The following is a 27,463-nucleotide window of genomic DNA, read 5'->3' as shown; positions in this document are numbered from 1 at the left end:
GCATCTTTTATGGCTAGTAATTATGTGCAACTAATGAAAACAATTTTCTCCTAATAGATGTGAATATTGCAACAAGGGTTTTAAGAAATCCAGCCACTTGAAACAACACGTACGATCACATACTGGTGAGAAACCTTATAAATGCCAACTCTGTGGCCGTGGTTTTGTGTCCTCAGGAGTTCTTAAGTCGCATGAGAAGACTCATACAGGTAACAGAGTATACCAGCTGTGTATTAGCTTAACTCACATTCAGGTTTTGTTAAATGTCCTGTATAAGTAAACTTAAACAAATGGCATGCTACTTATTTGTTTCTGTTACTTTAAGGAGTTAAAGCATTCAGCTGTAGCATTTGCAATACCTCCTTCACAACTAATGGCAGCCTTACCAGGCACATGGCAACTCACATGAGCATGAAGCCTTACAAGTGCCCATTCTGTGATGAAAGCTTTCGAACAACTGTTCACTGCAAAAAACATATGAAAAAACATCAGGCAGTCTCCTCAGCTGTAGCAGCAGCTACAGAAACAGGAGGGGAAGGTAAATTATTTAATTTTTACTCTTACAGTCCTTACTGCGTAACAAGTAAAAATGTTTCAGTGGATTACATAAATGCTATAACAATAATATTATAAATTAGCCTTCCAGCATGGATAATGTCCAATGTTCACAGCCACTGAAATTGCTCTGTTATCTAAATTGTTTAAAGAAATCAGTTTTCCAGGAGTCTGTCCAGTGTATTCAAGGTATTGTATGTCACATAGGTGTTTTAGTGTGTCACTAAAGTAGAACATTTTTTGTCCTAAATTAATTATACCTATATTTAATTATTGTGAAAATAAGAATTATAAATCCTGCTGTATTTAAAAGAAATACAGACATGAGTAAGTGGACCTCTGAAAGAGATTTAAGTCCAAGCACATAAAGTAGTGGCAGTGCGTTTAATAATAAGCCCTTCTATTTTTGAAATTTCAGCTGACAGATTAAACTAAACAGACGTATTTTTTTTCTTAATAGTTGCATGTGTTGAAGATGATGATGAAAACTCTGAAAGAACTTCCAGAAAATCTCGTCCTGGTGTTATAACTTTTACAGAAGAAGAAACAGCAGAATTGGCAAAGATCAGGCCTCGAGAAAGTGCCACTGTCTCAGAAAAAGTTCTTGTCCAGTCTGCTGCAGAGAAAGACAGAATTAGTGAGATCAAAGATAAACAAGCAGAACTGGAAGCAGAGCCCAAATATGCCAACTGTTGTAGTTATTGCCCCAAAAGCTTTAAAAAACCCAGTGATTTAGTCAGGTAAGGAATGGAAAACTTTTGTGTATTTTCAGTTTTCTAAATTGTTCACCAGAAACTTATCAGTAACAGTTTCACATAACTTTTTTATGCCTAAACTAAAGTTTGACTCATATTTACATACATTTTTATTTTTAAGAATGGTTTAAAAAGATGTGTCAAAGTGTCATATATTCTGAATATAACTAAACCAGCCTTTTCAGGTTTCTTTTCCTGCAGTATTATAAAGATTATTTTGAAGTTTTAGAATAAATTTTTTTTCTTGGTATAAGACTTGCATAGAAAACGTGTAAAAATCAGTTTGAAAAATGATAAATGCTTAAATTATCATCTTTACTAGTTCTGCTTAATGTGATGTTAATATAACTATTGAATTAATTCTAGAATTAGTAAGATACAAAATCAATATTTCTACAAAGTGACAAAAGTAGAAATTCACATATACATTATTTTGGAATTACCAGGCATGTTCGTATCCATACTGGAGAGAAACCATACAAGTGTGAAGAATGTGGAAAGAGTTTCACTGTAAAATCCACTCTAGATTGTCATGTTAAAACACACACAGGTCAGTACGATTTTGAATGTCTTTGTTTAGAAGTGGGTTACTTTATTGACAGGCTGTTTTAACTAAAGATTTTGCAAGGAATGGTATCTTTCTGTTTGATCTGGGAAATGGCACTATGAGTGGCAGCACTAGGTGAAATTTGGTACTTGCTGCATCATCGAAGGAATCATATTATGACATTTTGAATAAACCATATTATTACAGCCTTCTATATTAGCAGGTTTATAAAGCAGTCATAGTCTCAGCTCATGGAAGAACTATGTACGTATCTATAATATTTTAATTTCAAATCTGCTGTAGCATTTCAATGCTAAATGATTTTCCTGAGCAAGAGGGTGGAGTTGGAGGATTTAATAAAATTAAGTTAAAGAAAAAAGCTGCAAATGTTAATGTTTGTGCTGCAAAGTAGATTGAAAAATAAGAGAATAAAAATTTTGAGCATTTGGCTATTTGAAGCATGCAGGTAGAATATAAACCTAATGTGTGTAATATTTAGATTTTTACAGTAGCTTTTTTGTCTTCCTGATAGAGGTCTGATTTTAATTAGTAGTATTTTTCAATCCCAATTTTGTGTAAATTAAAAAAAAACAACCCTCTTTAAATCTTTCATATTTGTTTTCTTCCTACCACCGAACTTCTGTAGTAAACCCAAGCCTAAACTAATTAATTTCTGAAATTGGCTACAGTTTTGCTAAGGTGCATGATAAGTTTTTTTTCAAAAATGCCCCCCCCCCCCCCCCCCCCCAAAAAAAAAGAAAGCTTTTAATGCTGTAATATATAATTATTTTGCCCATGGAAGCTCCCTGTCCAATTCAGTGTGTTTGTACTTTTTAGTGTTGTTTAGTAAGAAATACTGCTCTTGTGGATTACACCAGATCTCTGTGTAGATCAGTATATTGTCTCAGTAGCAGATGCTAAGGATAATGAAAAGAACAAAGCAGGGATTTGATCGTTTTCCTCCAGGTTCAAGCAGTTTGCAAGCTGTGGGACTCTGAACTAGAGATTGTATCTTTCTGCCTACTACCCTTAACGGAATGTTTTACATAAGTTTTATCCAAAAAATGAATAGCCTCCAGTACATTCAGTAGTAATAAGTTCCTTGATTCAAATTTGGTTTTCAGTGTGCCATCTGATGATTTTATTCCTAAGCCCACTAGTTCTTTTGTTTGAGAAATAATGAGAAATTGTTCCCTGTTTTTATTTTTTCAAGCTTTTTATGATTTTACAGACTTTTAAAAAATATAAAACAGAGCTTTGTAAATGAGTATTTTAATATCCTTAATAGATTTTCCAGCCTGTGCATCTTCTCTTCCACAATCTGTGTATTCCAATTTTGTCCAGTTTACGTCCTCATTCAGGTGCTTAAAGGACTCCCTTGCTGACTTCCAGCCTTGTCAAAATTGTCCATCTAATCCTACCTTTTGTTTTCAGTCTTACAACTACTTTTCTTTAATTCATTAAAGGATTCTGGCCTTTCATCCTGAGACAGCAGGTTTTCTAAGGTCCTTTCATACAAAACCAGTGTAAAACTCCAGAAATCCAGGTACAGTCTTGTCAGTGAAAATCTGGTCTCCTTCAAAAAGCTCTCATAGATTTGTTAAGTGTAATTTTCACTACAATAGCAACATCAACTTTTCCCTGTTATAACTCATTTGATCTTGTGGGGTTTTTATTTCCATTTTCTTTTATAATTGGACCAGCATGTATTAGACGACCATGAAGTTTAACTGGTGTGCAGTTTCTGCCTTTGAGCCTGGATTCCTTCTCAGAGGGCTGTTTCAATCTATGGGCAACACCTACAGCTAATAGTTCATTGGTTTTATGTTGAGCCATACTTTATTGAAATGAACAATAAAAAAAAAATCACAGTGTGATTGTCTGGAACTCCCCTAACAACAGTCCAGTTTGAAAAACTACTCTGCTCTTCCCCTGTAAAAGAAAGTTACTTGGATAGAAACCTACCGGACTTCATCTGTAATAGACATTGATGCAAATAATTAGTTTGGGGTTTTACCGTAGCTTCTGTTGCATCTCCACCTTTCAGACCAGCAGGCTGGCTGGAAGTTTTCCTGTAACATACATATGGTTCTTTGGCTGAACACTTAATTCCTATATCCTGACGTAGCATATAGTAGGATACCGAAGTCATACATTCTGCCTTCATTGCTTCTCTAATTTCCTGTATATGTAGCAGTTCTTGTTAATGTTTCACTTGGGTAACCAGAAATTGCAGATGCAATAAAACACACTTAATTTTACTATGTTTGGAAGCAATGCCAGTTTTGCATTTTCCATTCCTGTATGACTTTTCATCCCAATTTGTGGTGATCTTTCCTCCAAGTTTCCCTTGGGTCCGCTAACTCCCTGTCCACAGGGTTTTATGCTCTAGTGCATCCTTCCTTCTTTTTTCTTTTCAGAGTTCTAGTATTTCTATAGAAAGCCCAAGAGTGAGGTTGTAATCTGGTTGAATATTTTACCGTTCTGTTTAAACAGGACTTCAGATGTTCAGTTTGTTTCTGTGTTGTTTTAACTTCTCTCTCTTTCTCTCTCTCTCTCTCTCTCTCTCTCTCTCTTTAATTTTATTTCTCCAATGGGTATTTTGTTTTCTTTAGTGGAAAAGACTGCTAGATGGTTTTCATTGTGGTACTCTGAATGTGGTAGACAGTTTTGCAGCCCAGATTCCCATTGTCTTACTAGTTCATGTTATTCGTAGGCTCTTCTCCATTATTTGAAACAAAACATTGTCAGAGGTTTACTTAGTTTTGTTGAACAAAAAGTTAGGATTTTGTAATCTAAATCTGTAATCTGAAGTAAATTAATTTGTAATTCAGGAATTTGACAAGAGCTTCTGTGTAAATGGAAACTAGAACTCAATAGCAGGAATCATAGGCACACATTGCTTTTGTTACTTCTTTACCAACTGTAAATGGCTAACAGCACCAGAATACAGTGGTGTGTTCTGATCTGGAAATTGAGTCAACTTTGTTTCAGGGCTGATCTAATGGTTTGCATTAGTCTTGATTTTATTCTTTGGTAAGGCAGCTATACGAAATACATTGATTTCTTTCCCTTGTTTAGCTAGGAAGCAATATTGTGCTGGAAGGCCTGGGAATTTCAGGAGTTATAGTGGGTTTTCAGCTGCAGTGATATGTTTTCTGCCAGATGTTTACATTATGCTTTTCGTGAATTGTACAATTGCACATATGGTTGAAACGAACTCTGTAGTTAACTGTTGTTATTTATACTACATAAAAAATTCCATTTGAGACCAAGGATTTTTGTCAAATGTTATGCAGTCTGAAAGGAGAGCAGAGAAAGAGAACTGTATGTGTATAGACCAGATTTCTGTACTGATAGATTACTTTGAGGTAGTTGGTATTTTGTTATAGGAAATTAACTCGTTTATAAATTTTATTCATGTCCTACTTATAATCCATTAATACTGGTCAGGATTGAGATAAAGGCTGAAACAGAAGAATTTTAGGCTAGATATTAGAAAAAAAATCCTTCACTGAAAGAGAGATCAGGCATTGGAACAGGCTGCCCAGGGAAGTGGTGGAGTCACCATCCCTGGAGGTGTTCAAGAAACGTGTAGATGGGGTGCTTAGGGACACGGTTTAGTGGGTTAGGTGGTGTGGGTTGACAGTTGGACTTGATGATCCTTGAGGTCTTTTCCAACCTTAATGATTGAGTCTATGATTCTATGAATTAAGTTACTGGAATTAAAAAGGAAATGAGAGACTAATTAAGGAGAAGCGAAATGCTGAACAGGTCGAGATGAAACTTTTAATTCTCCGGATTTATGAGCTGTATAATTTAAATAACTTGATTAATCAGGAAGGTGAGATGATGAGGACAAGAGGCATCAAGGTGGGGTGACCAAATAAGATTCTGCATGAAGGTTTTAACAGCATATTGAGTTTTAGAAAGAGGAAAAAAATAAGATACCCTTCATTGAGATCCTTAATTCGTTTGAAAAGCAGACAAAAATTTAAAGAAAAAAGCTAGTTATTTCAAATTTATTCTGTTCAAATTAGTTTTAAATCTGTATGTTTTTAAATTGTTGGTACAGTGCTATTGATTTTTAGAGGTTTTATCACTTATCTTTCTTTGAAACTTTTCCAGGCCAGAAGCTCTTCAGTTGTCATGTTTGCAGTAATTCTTTTTCTACAAAAGGAAGTCTAAAAGTCCACATGCGTCTGCATACAGGAGCAAAGCCCTTTAAGTGTCCTCACTGTGATTTACGGTTTCGGACTTCAGGGCGCAGAAAAACTCACATACAGTGTCATTATAAACCAGAGACAAAGAAAGTTAGGAAACCTGTTGCCCGTACTTCAGCTGAGGGACTACAACCAGTCAGTCTTCTTAATTCATCCTCAACAGACCCTAATGTTTTCATCATGAATAACTCCGTTTTGACGAGTCAGTTTGATCAAAATTTACTTCAACAAGGACTTGTGGGCCAGGCTATTCTGCCTGCTTCAGTGTCAGGTAAAAACGGATGACTTTTTGGTGATGGTGTTGAGATCAAGTACTGAACTTTGCTTTCTATTAGAATTCAGACAGTAATGCTTCCAAACTACTGACAAACAGGTAAGAGTTGTACGGTATTCATGATTGGATGCAGGGTGGTGACATGAACAGAAATCTATTTATTTGAGAAAGAAGGGGAAAATGTATGTAGTTCATCTAAAAAGATCTCTTCAGTTTTGCTGTGGTGCTATGCTGCAGAATGTTGCAAGAAAAGGACCTTTTGAGAATGATGCTTGCTAACTTCTAAATTGCTTTCAGGAATTGTTTGTGGAAGTGCTAGCTGACCTCAGGCAAAGTTGGGACAGGGATGGTTTTAAGAGCAGAATAGTGTGTTCAAGTGTCTGGAAATATTCCCTGGTAGTGTTGAATTTACTCCTTAAATCGTGGTTCTTAGACTGCCTGTGTCACTTCTGAAAGTGAGGCATTGATTTTGTGTGCTTCTTTGGCACTTTTTTCAGTAAATGCCTGTCAATTTGGAGGTATGTCCACAAATTCACAGTAACGTGTCAGTCTCATATTTAACTGTAGCCATTCCAGCTTATCTGATTTGACCTTAACTGTTGTCCAAAACTAACTGTTGATCCTTCAGAAGATATTGATAAATGTTATTTGACAGGCACAGTTAGATTTTAATCACAGATTTATCACTGCCTCTTTGTTTGCTTGGATTCTTGAGTGAACACAATAAGGAGTCTTTAGCATGTTCAGATGTCCTAGAAAGAGACAGGAACCTTCCTAAATTGAGTTTACCGATGTGAGTTTTGCCCAGAGCAGGTATTTCTTGGGTGCGTTGTAAAGCAGATTTATTATACTAACAGATTTTGGAGAGGGAAAGGTAGATAGATGTTTTTGAAGCATCAGCCAAAGGTGTTTGGAGAAGATAAGTCCAGCACAAGGTGACCTTTTTCTTATATTCTCTCAAGACCTTTTTTAGAGATGGTCTAGCCAACTTTTGAAATCAGGAGCTTTTCTAAGTTTTAAAGGTTTTGGATTTCGAAATCTAATGTACCTTTATTTCCGTCCACGTGAGTATACAGGGTGAACTTTGACACTTTAATGAACAATGCTTGTGCTGTGCAAAAATGTGGCGGTAGTTTTCATGTGTACGTTCGGAGTCAAATGTACATATCATGTGCGAGTACTGCTTGTATTTAGGGTGCAGCACACTCTCCAAGGAAATTTATACCAAATTTCTCCAGATTTCTAAAGTTGCTCTGGAGTGGTTCTTGTTTTGTAAGATGCTAGCTAGTGCTTAAACAATAATAATCCTTAAATTACATAGAATTTATGAAGCTTTAAATCAGTCAATCATCGACTTCAGATTATTTTTCTTGGCATGAATAAATGTGTATGTATAGCTTTTGTATTGATTTAGTTTATTAAATAAACAAGCTAAAAGAGACAGTCAGTAATGATAAAGAAAAACATTATAATATAACTGTTTTCTTTGGTAGCTGGAGGTGACTTAACTGTGTCCTTGACAGATGGTAGCTTGGCCACTCTTGAAGGAATACAGTTACAACTTGCTGCTAATCTGGTTGGACAAAATGTTCAAATTTCTGGGATAGATGCCACCAGTATTAACAACATAACATTACAGGTAGGTTGTTTGCAGTTTCTTGCTTTTAGTTTATGTTATAGAGTCACTTTAGGGGCTGAAGGAAGTTAAGGAGCATACATAATTCTGGAAGAATTCCCTTGCTTTCAGTTGAGTCCTGCGGCAATACCATGCTGTATCAGTTGTACCCTGTTAGAAGACTTAAAGAATAGTTGCACAGTGGGGTGTTTTTCTGGTTTGGTTTGGTTTGGTTTCTTTCTTTTTCAGAGGTTTTTCAGGTTTTTTTTAGCCCTGTAGGACTTTGGCAGATTGCTTTAAAATCTGATTTTTTTTTTTCTTTTAATTGCATTTAGTCTTTTCACTTCAAAAGCATCTTACGCTCCCCACCCAACCCCTGAAAAGAACCCCCCCCACAGAAACAAACAAACCCAAATTATTGCACAGGATCACTGAGGTTGGAGGAGACCTCTGGAGGTCGCCAGGTCCAACCGCAAGGTCAGGGACATCTTCAGAGTTCCATTGGGTTGTTTAGAGTCTTTCTACTCAAGAAACTTTTAGCATAAAATGAAGAAAACTATATTTTAGTTTTGTTTTCCCCAGTCGCCAAACATCCCTAAAGAGTAAAATGTCTTTAACTATCGAGAGCAGCTGTTTGACTGTGAACTGGGACCTTAAAGAGCCCTAGGAGCTGAAAAAATAGATAATTTCTGATATGTCTTCTTTCTGCTCTGTGCCTTTTTACTTGCAAAGACCTGAAGACAGTGATAAGCGTTACATGCAGCAATAAGACAGTACAGAATGCCAGCAGTGTGGATACCTAGTGCCCAGCATGCCGATATGTAACTGTGATTATGATTTCCCAAACATTTTGCTGAGGGAGGGAAGGGAGGGGATAATCTACAGGTAAAGCTGAATAGACTGTTTACATAGTGACTTTGGAGACTGGCTATGTACAGACACTTAAAAAAATAAATTTCAGTTGAAAGTGGTTAATTAAGAAACTTAAATATTATATATACTTTGTGTGCAATGAATATGAATTCTGGGTTTATGTTGACTATTCACCTAACCCATATTTGTTAACTTGAGATTGATCAGATTGAAAACTTGCTTTTCAGATTGATCCAAGTATTCTACAGCAAACGTTACAACAGGGTAATTTACTTGCTCAGCAGCTAACTGGAGATCCCAGTATGGCTCCACAGAATCCCTCCCTGCAGGCAGCAGAAAACGCAGTGCCAGCTAATGTGGTTATTCAGCCCATATCAGGCCTGTCTTTGCAGCCCACAGTAACATCTTCTGCTAACATGACAATAGGATCCCTGTCTGAGCAAGAATCTGTGCTAACAACCAATGCTAGTGGTAAGCAGTGTCAATAGTTTTATTGTGCTTTGAATTTCTTAGCTTTAATTATGGTGTTACCCACAGTGGGAAAGTCCACCCCCCACTCGACCTCGTTCAATAAAGTAAGCATACAGTTCTTTTATGAGTGTCTTCAGCAAATTTTGCAACCTTGTGTTACCATTTTTGAATATAATATTTTCAGAAGGTGGACTGTATAATGAAAATATTGACAAACATTTAGAGCCTTTAGAAACATATGGAGTCTTTGTTCTGAATATCTTAACCTGCAGCAAAATAAACCGGATATGAAAACAATTTATTTTTTAGAGTACAAGTTCTACCATCTTGCCTTGGCTACATCTTTTATACTGGATTAGAAAATAATATAATAGATACAACTTTTCAAAGCAATTATTATAAATAAAGGATCTTAATGGAATATTTTTTTGTTCTACCCACCTTCATTTAGGTGCACAGGACATTTCTCAAGTCATGACTTCACAGGGTGTGGTATCATCTTCAAATGGACAACATGAGATAACGTTGACCATCAATAATTCCAGTTTAAGTCAAGTTCTTGCTCATGCTTCAGGTTCTACTACTACAAGCTCATCAGGAAGTCCTCAAGAAATCACTCTTACAATATCTGGTTGGTATTTTTAATGATCCTTAGTGGTACCAGGTCTCCATTTGATAAGCTAGCTATACAGCAGCATTTGAGGATATTTTCACTGTCCACATCTTTCTGTGGTATATTTTTTATATTCATCAGCTTTAAAAGATGTTGCCCAAATCTGTTTGTGAAAACGAAATACATTTGCTTTGAGGATGCATGTTAGATTGGTTCCCTATTTTATTCATAGCCTTGAGTCAACAGATATTTATCTCAGTGGCAAAGGCCGTATAGCCAGTTCTTTTTTCCTTGCTGTGCCTCACTTGGGGTAGTGCAACTCCTGGATAGTACTGGGATGAGCAGGCATTGGGGATGAGTTTATTAGTCTAGTTTTCCTTAAACACCTATGGAACTGTGTTCTAACAGATGTTCTGGTCATTCTTTGAGATGTACTGTTCAGTTGTAATATGTAGTTAATACTTCAGGTATTTTTGAATAAATTTAGACTGACTTTCTTACTGCCTCTAAGAGACTGATCCTATATACACTATAAATATCATTGTTTCCCCCAAAGACAGTTCGTATGTTGTATCATAACATTTATTTAATAGATCCAGTATAATATTTAGTGCTTTCCCCCTTCTTTTCCTTTCTTTTTATTTTTCAAGTCTTTCTTTTCCTTTTTTTTTTCTTTTTCTCTTTCTCTTTGTTTTCAGTAACAGGTTTAGTGTTTTTGAGTGTCATGACGACAATGTCCGTGTTAAGGTGTCACAGTCCCCTACCTGTGTTTTTCTGCTTGTTAACGGAGGTTCAGTCCTCTAAGGAAAATGCAGTATAGGCGTCCAACAACTGATAGAATCTGCTTTTGGTTTCTGTATGTTCTAAGCTTGTTAACCATTACACAAAATTAACGTCATGTGAAGTGATGTTTTTACAAAAGAGAACATATTCAATGCAATTCATTATCCATCTAGTAGATGGAAAAAAAAAATCACTTTAACCATTAGCCTTTAGTTCGCTAGATTTTGTAGTTTACCTAGATAAGTAAGATCAATATTTGTCCAAATATTAGTAATCACAGGTATTTCTCTACATGTTAATATCTAGATATGCATAATCACATCCATATTAAAACCATGTCAAACCTCTGCATAAAAATCTGCGCGTATAGAAATGCATTTTGTATTTTGGTTGTATTTTCTGATTTTATTTTTTCATAATCACTTGTTTAGAGTTCTAAGTTCTGTAGCAGAATAATGTTATAATAGGACTCATTTCTATTCAGGCCAAGATCTTATTCAGCATAATTCTGGAAGCAGTGATCTGAATAGTGGCTTAAGGCTGACAGCACAAACCATCAACAGTCAGACTACAGGTGCTACATTAACTATAAGCAACGACCAGCTGCTTTCTCAGGGCACTTCACTAAATGCTCCAGGTATGCATATAGTGATTTCCTAATAAAAATAATATTTTGTTAAAAAATAAGTATTAGACCAGGTAACTAAATCTGAAATGGGATAATCTTCCACATTACAATTCAGGAACTACTTGGCTTTGTGTTTCTCACTAGCTTTACATTGTTAGACCAATTTAAATGATCTTTACTCCACATAGTATGAAGAAAATGAAAACAAGATGACAGTCACAGGAATGTTGAAAGACTATTTCTATAAATTGGAGGATGAAGAAATCAGATTAGTTTGCTGCAGGCAGATGATAAAATATCCTTTATATCACATTTCCCTCTAGTATTCAGATTTTGAGATTTTCACACAAACATGTGCATGTGTACAGGTGTTTATAGTTTCAGCTAATGCAGCAGGTTGCATTGGTTGCACTAATACAGACTTATTACTAATATGTAAATAATTTTCTTCTTCACTATTACGCATACTTAAAATTTCTCTGTCTTCCTTTTTCTTTTGTCTGTCTCCCTTCATAGCTTCATTTAGTGCTCATATACATCCATAAAGCAAATCTGCTTTAATGTCATACTGGGGGAGGCCTACTCCAGAGTATCCTGTAAGATTTGAAGGTTAAGGCATGTTCTTGTGTAATGAGTTAGTAAATGAAACAGGAAAAACAGACAGTTGTATCATACCTTCTGTCTCATCTTCTCAGGTTTTTGAGGCTTATTGTAGATGGAGAACCATGGCGCTTCTAGTCACAAGTTGGAGAGGCTATAATAAACTATTATACAGCTGTTATAATCAAACTGTTATGAAATACCTGTTAATAACAAACTGGCCTTTTTTGCTATTCTGGATTATCAGCTATGTTGCAAGGATCAGGTGGGAGTGTTGGGTTACAAAGTTAGCAAATTTGGGTTTTACTGCCTTTGAGTTCAAGTGTATTTCATTTGAGAATTCGGAAAGTGGTCACACTACAGAAATGGGTAACCTGAAACTCCTTCAGGTGTCTTTTTGGCAATGCACATGCCATGTTACAAAGTTACTGTTTTGCAGTATGATGTCAAGCTATGTTCAGATGTAATTTTTCTAATTTTATCATCTGACTCTCTTGACAGTTTTTGAAATGTTTAGCTCTTTAACACATTTATTTGCTTCCAAAATAGAAATGCCTAGCAAATGAGAAATAGAAATTATTAAGTTCAATTAAAATAATTTTGTAGCTAAGAGTTTGTGTGTAACAGATTATTTTTCTTTTTTTTTACAATTTTGCATATATTCCAGAACTTAATACAGCAGGTGGAACAAACCTTCCTTCAGCAACATCCCTATCTCAGTCTTCAGTTTCTGCCCAGAATTTGGTAATGTCTTCATCAGGAGTTGGAGGAGATGGTAGCGTGACCTTGACTCTTGCTGACACTCAGGGAATGTTGTCAGGTGGTCTTGATGCAGTTACACTTAATATCACTTCACAGGTAAGAAATGCTTTTGGGAAGTGACAGATAAACGAATGTGACTGTCTTAAAGGGCTGGAACTGGAGATTTTGCTTAAAAAATAATTTTGTCTTATAAATACGTAGTGTTTGAGCATTCAGTTAACTTCTTTCTGTCAACAATGTGTGCACACTGGCATCTAGAAGCATAAACTATTTAAACAGAAATACAGATGAATTTTATACAAGGTTTTTTTGCATTAAACAGATCCTGCTGTTTCAAACAATGTTCGAGATTCATTTTTAGGGATAAACTAAACTGTGTACTTCATCACTATTCAGTAATATGGTTTGCTATTCCTAAACTTTTTGTTGTTTAAAATGGTAAATTTCTCTTTTCTTCCTTGTAAACATGAGAGTTGAAGAGCAATTGCGACAGTTCCTTTTACAGCAAACAACAGGACAGAATCTAAATTAATTTAACTGCCTTCAATAAAAGGTAGCATTATAAGGAATTTTATAAGAATAGTGCTGTATGGACTATCATCTCCCCATTAGCTTTAGCATTAGTTTAGTTTTTATCGTAAGATTTTTGTGGTGCCATCAGGAGCCAAAGACATGGTGGCAAATAGAATTATATAGAGCAGGGAGGGGAAAAAAAGCAATAAATAGATATTATTAAAAGACTATAAAGTGAAAATTTAGGTTCATTGTGTGATTGTTTTTTCAATTTAGATTTGATATCTGAAAACTTGGGCTATTTCTCCTACTTTCTTGGCTAAATTAGGTTTAGAATGATTTTTACTTTTTGACTTGAATTAAAATGTCTAAATGTATATAAAAGAAAGACTATTTGTCTAGCATATGGTATGATTAAACCTGGTGAAGCAAAGTCTATGCGGATGATTATATGCTCCCCTCAGCAGTTTTCTTAAATAGTTTTTGTGATGTATTTGTGATTTCTGGCATCACAGAGTAACAAAGCAACATGTGGTTTCGTTTCGGACTTTGCAATAATTTAAGCAATTACATTTGTCAGTCTTGATGTTTATTAAACAGTGCCTGATGTTAAGGCAGACATAAATAAAAATGAAATATTGTTTTGGGCACTATGCAAACGTGGTCTATGCTGCAGGAATCTTGATAAATAGACAGGTAGTACATACAGGTGCTGCGTTTCCTGGGGAAATTGAAAAGTCTTTAACAGTAATGTAGAAAGAGAAGAAGTAGTGTGATATTAGGAGTTGTCTATCTTTATTGATTTCATGTGGTTTGGAAGTAGGTTTAATTAAGAGATTTTAAAAAAAGGAAGATATTGTGGGAAGACCATCCAGGAGGACAGAATATAGGGGTTAAAGAAAGTATCAGCTGAAAAGACAAAGACAAGAGAAGGCCGAAACATTCAGCAATTGATGCAAGGCTGGGAAAAATTAGTCATAACTGAATCTCTATTCTTACAGACTTCCAGCTGTTGTTACCCTTAAATTGGTAGACTTAAAATGGAAGGAGAAAAGGAGAGAAAAGAGTAGTATTTGTTCAGATAGGACTCTGGAATGGGCTTTTTCAAGAAAAAAAAAAAAATAGGTTTGAGGTGTAAAAATAATTTACGTGGCTACAGTTAGCTGTTTAAATATAGTTATTCTACCATTTTTTCTTCTTTTCTTCCCTCTTTGACAGGGTCAGCAGTTCCCTGCCATACTCACAGATTCCAGTCTCGCTAGCCAAAGTGGGTCAGGCTCACAGCAAGTCATATTGGTGAGCCATACACCCCATTCAGCGTCTGCAAACTCCGATGAAATAACATACCAGGTAGATAAAATGTATTTCCATATTGTGGGGGGTAAAGGACATTATTTAATCAAAATAGTGGCATGATGGACCTGTTGGAGTGAGTTCAGAGGAGAGCTGTGAAGATGATCAGAGAGCTGGAGCATCTTCTGCATGAGGACAGGCTGAGAGAGTTGGGGTTGTTCAGCCTGGAGAAGAGAAGGCTCTGGGGAGACCTTGTAGCAGCCTTCCAGTACCTGAGGGGGGCCTACAGGAGAGATGGGGAGGCACTGTTTGTCAGGGGGCGTAGTGATAGGACGAGGGGTAATGGTTTTCAGCTGAAAGAGGGTAGATTTAGACTAGACATTAGGAAGAAATTTTTCACTGCGAGGGTGGTGAGGTTCTGGAGCAGGTTGCCCAGGGAAACTGTGGATGCCCCATCCCTGGAGGTGTTCAAGGCCAGTTTGGATGAGGCTTTGAGCAACCTGGTCTAGTGGACCTGCCCACAACGGAGGGGTTGGAACTAGGTGATCTTTAAAGTCCCTTCCAACCCAAACTATTCTATGATTCTGATTCCTCTATAGCCTGAAGCAGGAAGGCTGCAAGATGTCATTCCCAAATAAGAATATTGGGAAGAGGTTCACTGTGACTTCCTGGTTACATAGATTTTGTTTTAAGTTTTGAGTTAAAAACACACTTTCATATACAAAATATAAATGCAATTAATAATGTGTTTCTTTTGACAAATTACAGCACCATCCTCTCAACACAGACTGCTCCAAAAATTTCCAAGTTGTGATTAGATAATAAAAATAGACAAAGTTGAGAGCTGTGGAAAAAAAAAATAACACCTATTGCTACACCTTTTCTATTCTCTTTTTTGTAACCAAATTGCTTTAATAGTGGAGCAACATAAAGTCTTTTCAACTTCTTATGTATTTGAATTTGAGTAGAAACTTTTAAATTGTAATATATTATTAATATTAGAAAAAGTAGTTTAGACTAATCTTGTTGAAGGCAAAATGAATGTTTTCGACCAACTTGGTAATGTGAACTCTAAAATAGGAAAAATAGGAGAGGCAGATGGTGACCCGCAATCAAGTGAAGAAGTGGTTGACTGGATTGGCAAGCAGAGGTGAAGATGTGGGCAGGTTGTGGCTGATACGGACAAGAGAAACATCAAAAATAATAAGGAATGAAGGGAGGGGCCCCACCTCAAGAGAGATGTATGGATATAAATAAAAGTGCTGCGATGACAATGTAATAGAGGAAATTCCAACACTCTCCTTGGAAAAATTGTCGCAGTTGGGTGCGTCTCCAGAGTGCCTGTACACTTACGCATGCAGCTTGGGGAACTAACAGGAGGAATTAGAGGCCTGCATGTGGTTGCGGGGCTGAGATCTCCTTGGAATCGGAGACAGAAGGTGCTATAGCTCGTACAACTGAAGCACTGCTATGGCTGGATTCAGGCTCTTTAGGAAGGAGAGGCTGACAAGACAGCAGCTTTTTTATGGAACTCTGCCTGTATGGTGAGCCAACTGAGAACTTATGAGTAAGCACTGGCAAGCAGACAGATGTGGGTGACACTGTTGGGAATACTAGCCATCTGCCATACATAGCCATCTGATCTCCTGATCAGGAAGAAATAGAAGAAGCTTTCGTCTTGGTCTTGGGCAACCTGCCCTAGCTGACCCTTCTTGAGTGGAGGAGTTGGACTAGATGATCTCAAGAGGTCCTTTCCAACCAAAATGAATCTGTGATTTGCAGTCCCTGGTCCACCTGGGTTACTTCAGCATGCTTAAGATCTACTGGTAAGGGCAACAAGCAAGGCACAAGGAATCTGAGAAATTTCTGGAGCGCGTTGACGATAACTTGCTGATAGAGATGACCAAGAAGCCAGCAAGCAGAGGTGTTCTTCAGGACCTGATAATAGCAAACAACTGGTTGGGAATGTGAAGGTCAGGCAGTGACCATGGGATTGTGGAGCTCAGGATCCTGAAGGAAAGAAATAAACATAAATAGCGGGATCACAACCCTGGGTATCAAGAAAGCAGACCTTGGTCTGTTCAGGGATCTGCTTGGAATAATCACATGATAAGCAGACCTGGAGAGAAGGACCAAGCTCAAGAATGGTCAATCCTAATGTGTAGGAAGTCAAACAAAGGTGACAGGAGACCAGCGTAGACAAACAAGGAGCCCCTGTCTTAAAAAAAGAAGCATGCACAAGTGGAACCAGGATCAGGTGACCTTGAAGGAGTACAGAGACACCATTTAAGGAGGCAGGGATAAATTTAGCACATCCAAAGCCCACCTGGAGTTGAATCTGGCAAAGTGTAACAAGAAGGGCTTTTACAGGTATATCAGCAGCAAAAGGAAGATGAGTTTGCCTACTACTGAATGAGGCAGAGGACCTAGTGACAGAAGATTTGGGAAAGGCTGATATACTGCGTGTCCCTTTTCCTTCATTTTTACTGGTAAGATTTGTCTTTTGGAATCCCGGATCACTGAGTTCAGTGGGAAACGGTGGAGAAATGAATACCTATCCTCAGTAGAGGAGGTTAATACACAAATCCATTGGTGATGGGATACGTTCAAGAGTGCTAAGGGCACTGGCTGATGTCATTATGAAACCACTGTCTTATTATATTTTAAAGGTCTTGGCAATCCAGAGATATTCCTGAGAACTGAGAGAAAGCAAAAGGGTACTCCAGCCTTTGAGAAGGGCAGGTTGGAGGATCTGGGGAAGTACAGGTCCGTTGCCCTCACCTGAATCCCTGGAAAGGCAATAGAGCAAATACTTCTGCAAAGTGTTTCCAAAGACAAGGGACAAGGTGACTAGGAGTAGTCAGCAGGGATTTATGGAGGGGAAAACATGCCTAACTGACCTGAAAGCCTTCCACAATGAGGTCACAGGCTTGGTGGATGAGAGAAGCAGTGGATGTGGTTTTTCTTGACTTTAGCAAGGTTTTTGATGTCTCCCATAACCTCCTCGTAGGCAAGCTGATGGAGTATGGCCTAGATAAACAGAACAGTGGGGTGGATTGAAAACTGTCTGAAATTCTGGTCTCAAAAGGATTGTGATCTATGGAACAAAGTCCATATCAAAGCCAGTCGTTAGTGGTGCTCCCCTGGGTTTAAATACTGAGACTGGTATCATTCATTAATATTCTTCATTAGTGACATGCGTGATAGGACAGAGAGTGCATGTTTGGCAGGTTTACGGGTGACAGAAAACTGGAAGGTGACCTTGAAGGTTGACAGACCGAATGGGTGTGCTGTCATTCAGAGGGACCTCGACAAGCTGGAGAACTGGACCAACAGGAACCTCAAGAAGTTCAACAAAGGGAAGTGGAAAAAAAGTCCTGTCCCTGGTGAATAATAACCCCTTGCACTGGTACACACTGAGGGCATCAGGAAAACAGCTTTTCAGAGAAGGAACAGGGGTACTGGTGAGCAAGTAGTTGACCCTGGGCCAGCAATGCACTCTTGCGGCAAAGGAGGCCAACATCATCCTGAGATGCATTAAGAGCAGTGTTGCCAGATCAGGAGGGTTAATTTTTCCCCTCTTCTCAGTACCAGTGAGAACACATCATCTGGAGTTCTGTGTCCATTCCTGGGCACCTGGGTACAAGAGCGATATGGATATACAGGAGTGCATGCAGTGAAGGGCTACAAAGATGACTAAGGGATTGGAGCATCTGGCTTAGAGGCTGAGAGAGCTGGGACTGACTGGCCTAAAAAAGAGTGGGCTCTGGGTGAGGGTTTCATTGATGTGCATAAATGCCTTATGGGAGGGAGTAAAGAAGAGCCAGGGTATTGTCAGTGATGCCCAGTGAAAGGATGAGAGGTAATGGGCACAAATTTAAAAAAAACCAAAGCAAAACAAACAAAAACAAACAAACAAAAAAAACCCAAACATCTGAGCACAAGGAAACCCTGTTTCACTGTGAAGGTGGTTGAACCCTGGAAGAGGTTTTTCCAGGGAGACTGTGGGGTCTCCATCCTTGATGATACTCAAAAACTATCTGGGTATGGACTTGAGCATGCTCTAGGGACATTGGACTAGGCAATCTCAAAGCATCCCTTCCAACTTGAATTATTCTTTGGTTCTATGTAATGTCTTGTACATATGATTTTTATATTTGCATATGCTTATGATTGTGAGTTCTGGAAGTGTTCAAATACTCTGTAAAGATCAATGTTTTGAAATATAACATAAAGATATTTTCTTACTCTTCTGAATTTAAAGCTAGATTTTGTCTGTTCAATCTATATATGCTTTCATAAAATCAGGGTGCCATTTCATAAGGCTTATAATAATGTCATCTGCAAAGGGTGACAGTGTCTGAGGAGCAGTACTGTAACAACAGTCGAAATGTAACACTAGTATGAACTAGTTTTCTGTCATTCTGTGTGATGTTGTGTTTTATTTAATCTTGACTACATTGACTGACCTTTCAGCATTTCAGCCTTTTTCCAAGAGTTGGAACTAGTTTTCCATTTAATTGGAACCACACACACACACACAATTTTTTGTCCTTCCTTTCCATATGTTTTGTACTGTATCTTTGCTTTCAGTTACAGATAATATTTTACTGTGTTCTGTATTTTTTCAAATTTAGTTTATCCTGAATAATTTACTTAGAGTAGTAGTTCCTTTTGTTTTTCTTCAATGATTTCTTTCTGTAAGCTAAGGTATTTAAGATTCTTTTAAGAAAGCAAAAATTTTGCAAACACTGTAATTGATTAAAAAAAACCCCAAAACAAACAAACAGCAAAACCCCATCCAAATTCTATCCACTTTTCCATTGTGTTTCAGTATTTCTGAAACTTTATGTTGTAGCTCAGAGCTTTAGTTCCTTATTAAAATAGAGTCCTTGATGAAGAAATTAAACAAATTGAACATGTTTTTTTTCGCTGTAAAATCAGAAATACTTCCCTTTTTGTCTGAAATGTTTTTGGCTTTGAATTTTGTTTGGTGAGAAAAGTGAGAATCATCTGAGATGCTCAGGAATATAAAACCGATTATAAGAAAATATTTATAGAAAGACATATTTACAGAGCATAAATTAATTTGATCATAGTTATTATAATCTTTGTTTTCTTAAAATACATGTATTTGGTTAGTCTTAAGAGCAGTGAAATACAAGTTTATATTTGCATACAACTTATTTCTTTTCTTTGTGTTGGTAAGTTGCTTGCAAGTACTCTCCAAAAATCGATCACATTGAGGTAGATTTGGAAAAATAAACCACAGTTGTAGATGCACCTATGAAAGTATTTGATTGTTTTTGTAAATTGTTACAGGTGACAGAGGTTTCTCCTAATGTGACTAAAAGCAGTCAAGCAGAAAAAGATGGTCGCATACACCAGTGTTTTGAGTGTAGTCAAACCTTTTCTTCAGCCGCCATGTTGATGCACCATAGTAAAGAGGTTCATGGGAAGGAAAGAATACATGTTTGCCATGTCTGCAATAAAGCCTTTAAGCGGGCAACACATCTCAAGGTACTTGGTCATAATGGTTGTTTTTTCTCTTAACTTATTCGTTTGTTTTGGATTTTTTGCCATATTAATGAAAGGTACCTATTAGCCCTTTATCTTTCCTTTTCTTTTACAGTGTGAGAGGTATGCATCTGAGAGAGGGAGTCTAAGTGATAATGTATACACAGATAGAGAACTTTTTCCTGGAGCATGGAGAGGATTTTAATGCATATATTGACTACAGAATGAAAAATATGAATGCTTGTCATGCAAATAATAATACCAGAAAAAGATTTCACTTACTTTATTTGCATATGTATGTCATCACTGCTAATCCTGATTTCCAGATAAGCTTTTGGAATCATAGGAAGCTATCTGCTCTGCACTCTATCATTTGATTTTTAGATGCTTTGTCTTTCGAGTACAAGTGACATCTGCAGAGGAAGCAGTTGTTTTAAAATATCCTTATATTATTGCTGTTGTCTAGTGATTTTTTTCTATGTAGTTTTCTCTAGATCATGAAGAACCTGATAATTCCGAATTTTTTCAGAAACATTAGTGCTGTGTTTAAGTTCTTATTAAATTATAGAATGTTCCTGTTAGGAATATTGGGCTATACTAGACAAGTGGTATGTCCAGGCCAGTATCCTGTCTCTGACAGATACTAAAAGGCAGTGATTTGAAGAATTGCTTTACAAAAAGAGCAAACATATATTATAACTTGCATAGAATTTTGACAACTTCCTAGAATTTATATCAGGAAATTTCTGGAGCCAGACAATCCAGAAATATCTTGGTATAAATATCTTTGTATTAAGTAGCTCTTAGGAGAGCTTTTCGATAGATTTTCTTTCACTGTAGTATCATATTTTAAGGAAATATACCGTTTGTGAATTTCACGCCCTTGGAGTGATCATGTGTGTCAACCAGACTATTGGTCCTTGGGGAAACTGTCACAAAATGTGGTGGTGTAAAACTGTTAACCTCTGGCTTAGGAGAAATTTTCCAGGAAAAAAAAAAAAAAGAAATACAGTATTGATACTTGTGTTCCTTAAGTAATTATAACAAAACTCAAATATCACTCTCACTTCAATTTGATTTTTAGAACTGGCTGGTGTTAAATTTTTTTCATGATTAATCCTTGACTTCTATTATATACTGGGCCTGGATTAAAGGTATGACAAAGAAACTTCCTACCCTGGTACAGCCCTTGGATTATTATCCATAATTGCTTTTTCATGTAGACAGTGATGAAGTTGCAATAAGCAAGCCAACAGCAATCAAAAGAGACTTCAGGGCATTGGGGCAACTGGTTAAGGGGTCAGGGGCACAAGTACTGTTCTCCTCTATCCTTCCAGTTGCAGGAAATGATGAGGGAAGAAACAGGAAGACCCAGCAGGTCAATAACTGTCTCTGAGACTGGTGTGACTGGTAAAGTTTTGGGTTTTTTGATCATGGGTTGGTCTACACAACACTAGGCCTGCTAGCGACAGATGGGGTATACCTGTCTCAAAGAGGGAAAAGGATTTTTGCACAGGAGTTAGCAGGGCTCAGTGAAAGAGCTTTAAACAAGACTTGAAGGGGGAAAGGTAGAAAACTAGGCTCCCTAGAGATCAGCCTGAGGGCAGCATGCCAATGTTTGAGGGATGGTGTGCTAGCAAGGTCCTTTGTTCTGCTCCACAAGTGCTGAGTACACTAGAGCACATTTGAAATGTTCCTGTACTAATGTGCACAGCACCCTAGCCATCTCAGTGGAGGCAGGGGATGGAGATTCACATGGCAGCAAAGACACAAAGGTTGTTGATGTGCTGGAAACCAAGGAAGCTCCTGAAAACATTCACGTAGGCATTAGGACTTCTCCGCCAAAAAAGGTGGCAGAATCAGTAGCCCAACTGAAGTGCATCTACATGAATGCACACAGCATAGGCAGCAAACAGGAGGAGTTGGAAGCCATTGTGCAGCTGGAAAACTGTGATATAGTAGCAATCACAGAAACATGGTGGGATGACTCGCAACTGGGGTGCTGCAGTGGATGGCTATAAACACTTGAGATGGGATGGAGAAGGAAGGAGAGGTGGTGAGGTAGCCCTTTATGTTGTGAAGTGTTTTGACTGTCTAGAGCTTGATGATGATGATGAAAGGGTTGAGTGTTTATGGGTAGTAGTGCCTTCTGTGCCTCAGTCTTTAACAGTAAGATCAGTTGTTCTCTGGGTGCCCAGCCCCCTGAGCTGGAAGACAGAGACGAGGAGCAGAATGAAGCCCCCCTACCCCAAGGGGAAATGGTTAGTGACCTGCTACACCACTTAGAGATACACAATCCTATGGGGCCAGATAGGATCCCCCTAAGGGTACTGAGGGAGCTGGTGGAAGTGTTCACCAAGCCACTTTACATCATTTGCCAGCAGTCCTGGCTCACCGGTGAGGTCCAGTTGACTGGAGGTTAGCAAATGTGACACCCATCCACAAGAAGGGCCAGAAGGAGGATCCAAGGAACTACAAACCTGTCAGTCTGACCTTGGTGCCAGGGAAGGTTGTGGAGCAGATCATGTTGAGTGCCATCATGTGGCACGTACAGGATAACCGGGTGATCAGGCCCAGCCAGCATGGGTTTATGAAAGGCAGGTCCTGGTTGACTAACCTGATCTGCTTCTCTGACAAGGTCACCTGCTTCAAGGATGAGGGAAAGGCTGTGGATGTTGTTTACCTGGACTCTAGTAAAGCCTTTGACACTGTTACCCACAGCGTTCTCTTGGAGAAACTGGCTGCTTATGGCTTGGACAGGCGTACACTTTGCTGGGTAAAAAACTGGCTGGGTGGCCAGGCCCAAAGAGTTGTGGTGAATGTAGTGAAATCCAGTTGGTGGCCGGTCACAACTGGTGTTCCCAGGGCTCAGTATTGGGGCCAGTTCTGTTTAATATCTTTATCAATGATTTGGATGAGGGAATCGAATGCACCCTCAATACATTTGCAGATGACAGCAAGTTGGGCAGGAGCGTTGATTTGCTTGAGGGTAGAAAAGCTCTTCTGAGCGATCTGGACAGGCTGGACCGATGGGCTGAGGCCAACTGCATGAGATTCAATAAGGCTGAGTGCCAGGTCCTGCACTTGGGTCACAACAGCCCCATGCAATGCTACAGGCTCAGGGAAGTGGCTTGGAAAGGTGTACTGCCAGGAAAAGGACGTGGGGGTGTCGGTCAACAGCTGAATATGAATATGAGCCAGCAGTGTGGCCAAGAAGGCCAGTAGCATTCTGGCTTTGTATCAGAATTAGTGTGGCCAGCAGGACTAGGGAAGTGACTGTGCCCCTGTACTCAGCACTGGTGAGGCCGCACCTTGAATCCTGTGTTCAGTTTTGGGCCCCTCACCACAAGAAGGACATGGAGGTGCTGGAGCAGGTCCAGAGAAGGGCAACGATGCTGTTGAAGGGTCTGGAGCACAGGTCTTATGAGGAGCAGGTGAGGGAGCTGGGGTTGTTTAGTCTAGAGAAGAGGAGGCTGAGGGGAGACCTTGTCACTCTCTACAACTACCTGAAAGGAGGTTGTAGTGAGGTGGGTGCTGGCCTCTTCTCTAAAGTAACAAGTGATAGGACAAGAGGAAATGGCCTCAAGTTGCACCAGGGGAGGTTTAGATTGGATGTTAAGAAAAATTTCTTCACCAAAAGGATTATCAAGCACTGCAACTGGCTGCCCAGGGAAGTGGTTGAGTCACAATCCCTGCAGGTATTTAAAAGATGTGGCACTGAGGGACATGGTTTAATGGTGGACTTGGCAGTGTCAGGTTTATGGTTGGACTTGATGATCTTAAGGGTCTTTTCCAACCTAAATTAACTTTCTCTGTAAAAAAGATATTTGAAAAAAATCTGCAGTTCAACTCCGATCTGGAGCAACATGGACAAAAATCTGCTTGTTAGATAAGGCTAGAGTGATGTTAGGAAAACATTTATATTTGAAAGCTGACTTCTTGAATGGGTGCTTTCTAATGTGAAAGGCAGCCTAATTTGCTTTATTTGGGAAACTTCTTTAAACTGCAGCTTTATACAAGGAAGCACTTCCTGCTTAGTGCGCCATTTGCAACCTTCAGGTCTAAAGACATCAGAATTTGAAAAAGATCACATTTTGTTAGTTCCTAAGAAAGGGTGATAATGTTGTTTGTATATGTAAAAATTGGAGAGTGGGCCTCACCGGATGATGAGGAAGTTTCAGCAGTTTATTTTCCCATAATAGGCATAAACATACACAAACCAGCAGAGTGACAAGCTAAGTTTTTGGAACATTTCATCAAAAATGTGTCAGAAGTTTGTAGTTTGATACAGCTGATCCCATGGAAGTGCTGTTACCCTCTTTGGACTAGTGTAACAGTTTGATTTTTATCAGTCCAACTGGTGGCTGTGAAAGCTGATAAAAGTCAAAATGAATCTCCAAATCATAATTACTCACTTATTCTGAGATCATCAAAAATATTGAGCACTGACAAACTTCAGACTTTCCAGAATACCCAGTAGGAGGTAAGGATATCAATGTTTAGATGCCAGTATTTAACTGTATTTGTTTTTTCCCAAAGGTATCAGTACCAGCAATTTCACAATTGTCCACAAGAAAGGTTTCTTTAGAGATTGTGTACAAACACCACCAACAACAGTCCCAGCCCTCATGTCAGAAATTTTCAGTCCAGTGTCTTTGGCTCCGGTGATGTTAGTGACTGTCCTGATTGTACAGCTTCAGAGAGGACAGTCTTAAGACATGCCCAATGACTAAACTGTCCAGTTCTGTATCATTAGGTAGTGGAAATACCTGCAAGGTGACTAAGTAGGAAATGAAGTACAGACATCAATTGAAGATGAAAGTAGAATGAGCTTTTGATCTTATTAAAACAATGGAATGAAACAAACTTTATTGCCTTACTTTCAGAGGCAGTTGAATTAATGATTTAAGATAGGTGGAACAGAAGAGTTGCATACCAATGCATGAGTCAGGGGGTGAAGGGCCCTTTCAGAGAAGGTCTCCTGTTCTTATTTCTTAATTAGGTAACACTCATTTGAGATACTTCCTGTCTGAACAATATGAGAATTACACAAATAAACTTGTAAAACATCGTATGGACAATGAAATACTAAGTCTGTCTATAACAGAGCGTTATATTCCTATGAACTATTTTGAAAAGAATATATTTTACAGCGAAAGTATGAGGCAGATCAGTGCAACAGAATTGCATCACAAACTATTTTGTCAGAGAAAGGTGATAGCAGCCATAAGTAAAAGTTTCTCTATCTGTATTCTCTCCTGTTTGCTTTCAAGTAAAAAATGGGGTGGGGAGGGATTGTTGGGGTTTTGGGTTGGATTTTTTTTTTTTTTTTTTTTTTGGCAGATGGAAGCATCCAGTTTCAGATCATTTTTTGGAGTAGGTCATAACATGCTTCTACCCTTCCAATGCTTCAGGAGGTAATGAACAAGCTAAAAGCATGAGATTTTCTTCATCTCCAACTAAGCTTTGGTTTATAAATCTCCTGTGATTTTCTGAGAAGACCTTTTATTATTTCCCTATAATACTATATTATTATAATTACTATGATAATAATATTCTTCTCTGTAACAGTCTTGCTGATTTTCCAGTGAAAACAAATTCTGGAGACACTATTTACTTCAGTTCATGGAGTGAGGAATAGAACTTCATAGACACCAAGAAGGCTTATTGTTTAGGTGTAGTAAAGACTAATTAGTAGTCTTTAGTTTGTAATGAATAAACTAGAAAAGAATATCCACACACATTTTAGAAAGTGGACAAGTGCTCACAGTACTGTTTCACATATGGTTCTTGATTAGATTTTTAAATTAAATATGTTTGTTTTTTGCTTTCTTTTGTAATCTGAATTGTATCTTGGTATTAATAAAGAAATTAAAATGGGAAAGTTAATACATAAGATACTTCTTTAAATTTGCAAACCTTCCAGGCCCAGCATCAGTGAATCAAAACCACTAAAGTTAGAACTGTTAGTAATGCTTCTTCATAAAGATAAAATGTGTATAAAATGTATAATACCCTCATTCTGCTTTCTTACCTCTAAGGACCTTAGTGGCTTTTTTTTTTTATTCAATTTAAGAGTTAGTTGCACAGTGGTTCTGTTTGCACACTGACATTGTGCAGCTGTGTGTATGTTGCGACACTCTCTCTTTGAGGCCTCTAAGGTCTTCCAGTGGTACTTATTTGGGTGCTGAGTAGGAATATCTATGTATCAGGGAAGGGGAGGAGATGGATACTGGAGAGAGGAGGGAAAAAAATCCAGTATTGACTTACAGTGCACAGTTGTCCAAAATCCATGTTTGTAAGTGAACAAAGCATTTCAAGAGCTCTGGTTTTGTTTTGGGTTGGGTTTTTTATTTGCTTCAGATAATTATTAAGGGAATAATGTGTGCCAAAAAAGCAATGCATACAATTATTGACAAAGGCTTTCAGAAATTTAAAAATTATGCATCAGCCTTACAAAGAATTGGTATAAAAAAAGTCACTCATTTAAAAGAAAAAAAAATGCTAGCTTCAGTCGTCTTCTGGCTTATGTGCTGATGACCAAAATCCTCTGCTTTTGCCTTCACAGTGTGAATATATGTCTGTATTAAATACTGAAGTTTTTTTAAATGATCTGAATTGTATTTTTTTTCTATACTGGCTTAGGAACACATGCAAACCCATCAGGCTGGACCTTCACTGAGTTCCCAGAAGCCTAGAGTGTTTAAGTGTGATACTTGTGAAAAAGCTTTCGCTAAGCCAAGTCAGCTAGAGAGACATAGTCGCATTCACACAGGTAACACAGGAAATGTTTATCTCACAAGATTTTCTTGTAAACATATGGGTACTATATTTGGAGTCCTTGCTCATGGTTTCAGGTAACTGTATTTAAATATCAAAAGTTTAAAAAAAAGAAATTTCTAACCCAAAGAATTTAGAAGTTAAAATGAGAAACAGCAGACTTGAAATCTCAGAAACTGCGTTGTTTTGTTTAAAGCCAGAACATCACGCTTAGTGGTGTGACTAAACTTCTCTGTATTTTGTGACTGACGGTACTGCAATGGTAATGTGAATGCATGAGCTTGTATCTAAAATACAATTAAAATATATTTTAAAGCATTGTTTAAATGGGTGTTAAAGAAGTTAGAGGGTCTTTTTGTAGCATATAGGAGAATGTTCAAATGAATGGATGTGCTCAGTGATGTTAAATAAGGGACAGTCTTGACTGCTGATACTGACTGCTGTGTGCAGTGCTTCATTGTCATTGAACTGCTTATTTCATCTGTTTCTTATGCCAGTGCTTTTAACTTGTGTTTTTTTCTGCTTAATTATTTTCTTCTTCAACTGTTACTCTATAAAAAGACTACGGACTTCTCCTAGGGAGCACACATTTTCTGTGATAGTGCTTTTCAGGTTGCAGCTTCTGCCCTGCTACAAGTTTAAAGTTGTACATAGGATAGCC

The 27,463-nt window shown here is 37.9% G+C and overlaps 1 protein-coding gene across 1 annotated transcript in view; it reads left to right on the top strand.

Moving 5' to 3' along the window:
* The window catches only part of ZNF236 (zinc finger protein 236), a 70,800-nt gene that overhangs the window by 37,978 nt on the left and 5,359 nt on the right, over positions 1 to 27,463 (top strand). Inside the window, exons 17-29 of the mRNA XM_010078558.1 lie at positions 58 to 209; positions 326 to 538; positions 1,016 to 1,295; positions 1,757 to 1,860; positions 5,986 to 6,351; positions 7,848 to 7,993; positions 9,070 to 9,313; positions 9,765 to 9,944; positions 11,194 to 11,346; positions 12,605 to 12,795; positions 14,431 to 14,562; positions 19,828 to 20,025; positions 26,668 to 26,797. Coding sequence (XP_010076860.1) covers positions 58 to 209; positions 326 to 538; positions 1,016 to 1,295; positions 1,757 to 1,860; positions 5,986 to 6,351; positions 7,848 to 7,993; positions 9,070 to 9,313; positions 9,765 to 9,944; positions 11,194 to 11,346; positions 12,605 to 12,795; positions 14,431 to 14,562; positions 19,828 to 20,025; positions 26,668 to 26,797 — 2,489 coding nt within the window. The remainder of the gene's footprint in view (positions 1 to 57; positions 210 to 325; positions 539 to 1,015; positions 1,296 to 1,756; positions 1,861 to 5,985; positions 6,352 to 7,847; positions 7,994 to 9,069; positions 9,314 to 9,764; positions 9,945 to 11,193; positions 11,347 to 12,604; positions 12,796 to 14,430; positions 14,563 to 19,827; positions 20,026 to 26,667; positions 26,798 to 27,463) is intronic.

Source organism: Pterocles gutturalis, unplaced genomic scaffold (genome assembly GCF_000699245.1).
Source record: "Pterocles gutturalis isolate BGI_N339 unplaced genomic scaffold, ASM69924v1 scaffold5783, whole genome shotgun sequence".
Lineage (NCBI taxonomy): Eukaryota > Metazoa > Chordata > Aves > Pterocliformes > Pteroclidae > Pterocles > Pterocles gutturalis.
This window is presented reverse-complemented; position numbering and strand designations above follow the sequence as displayed.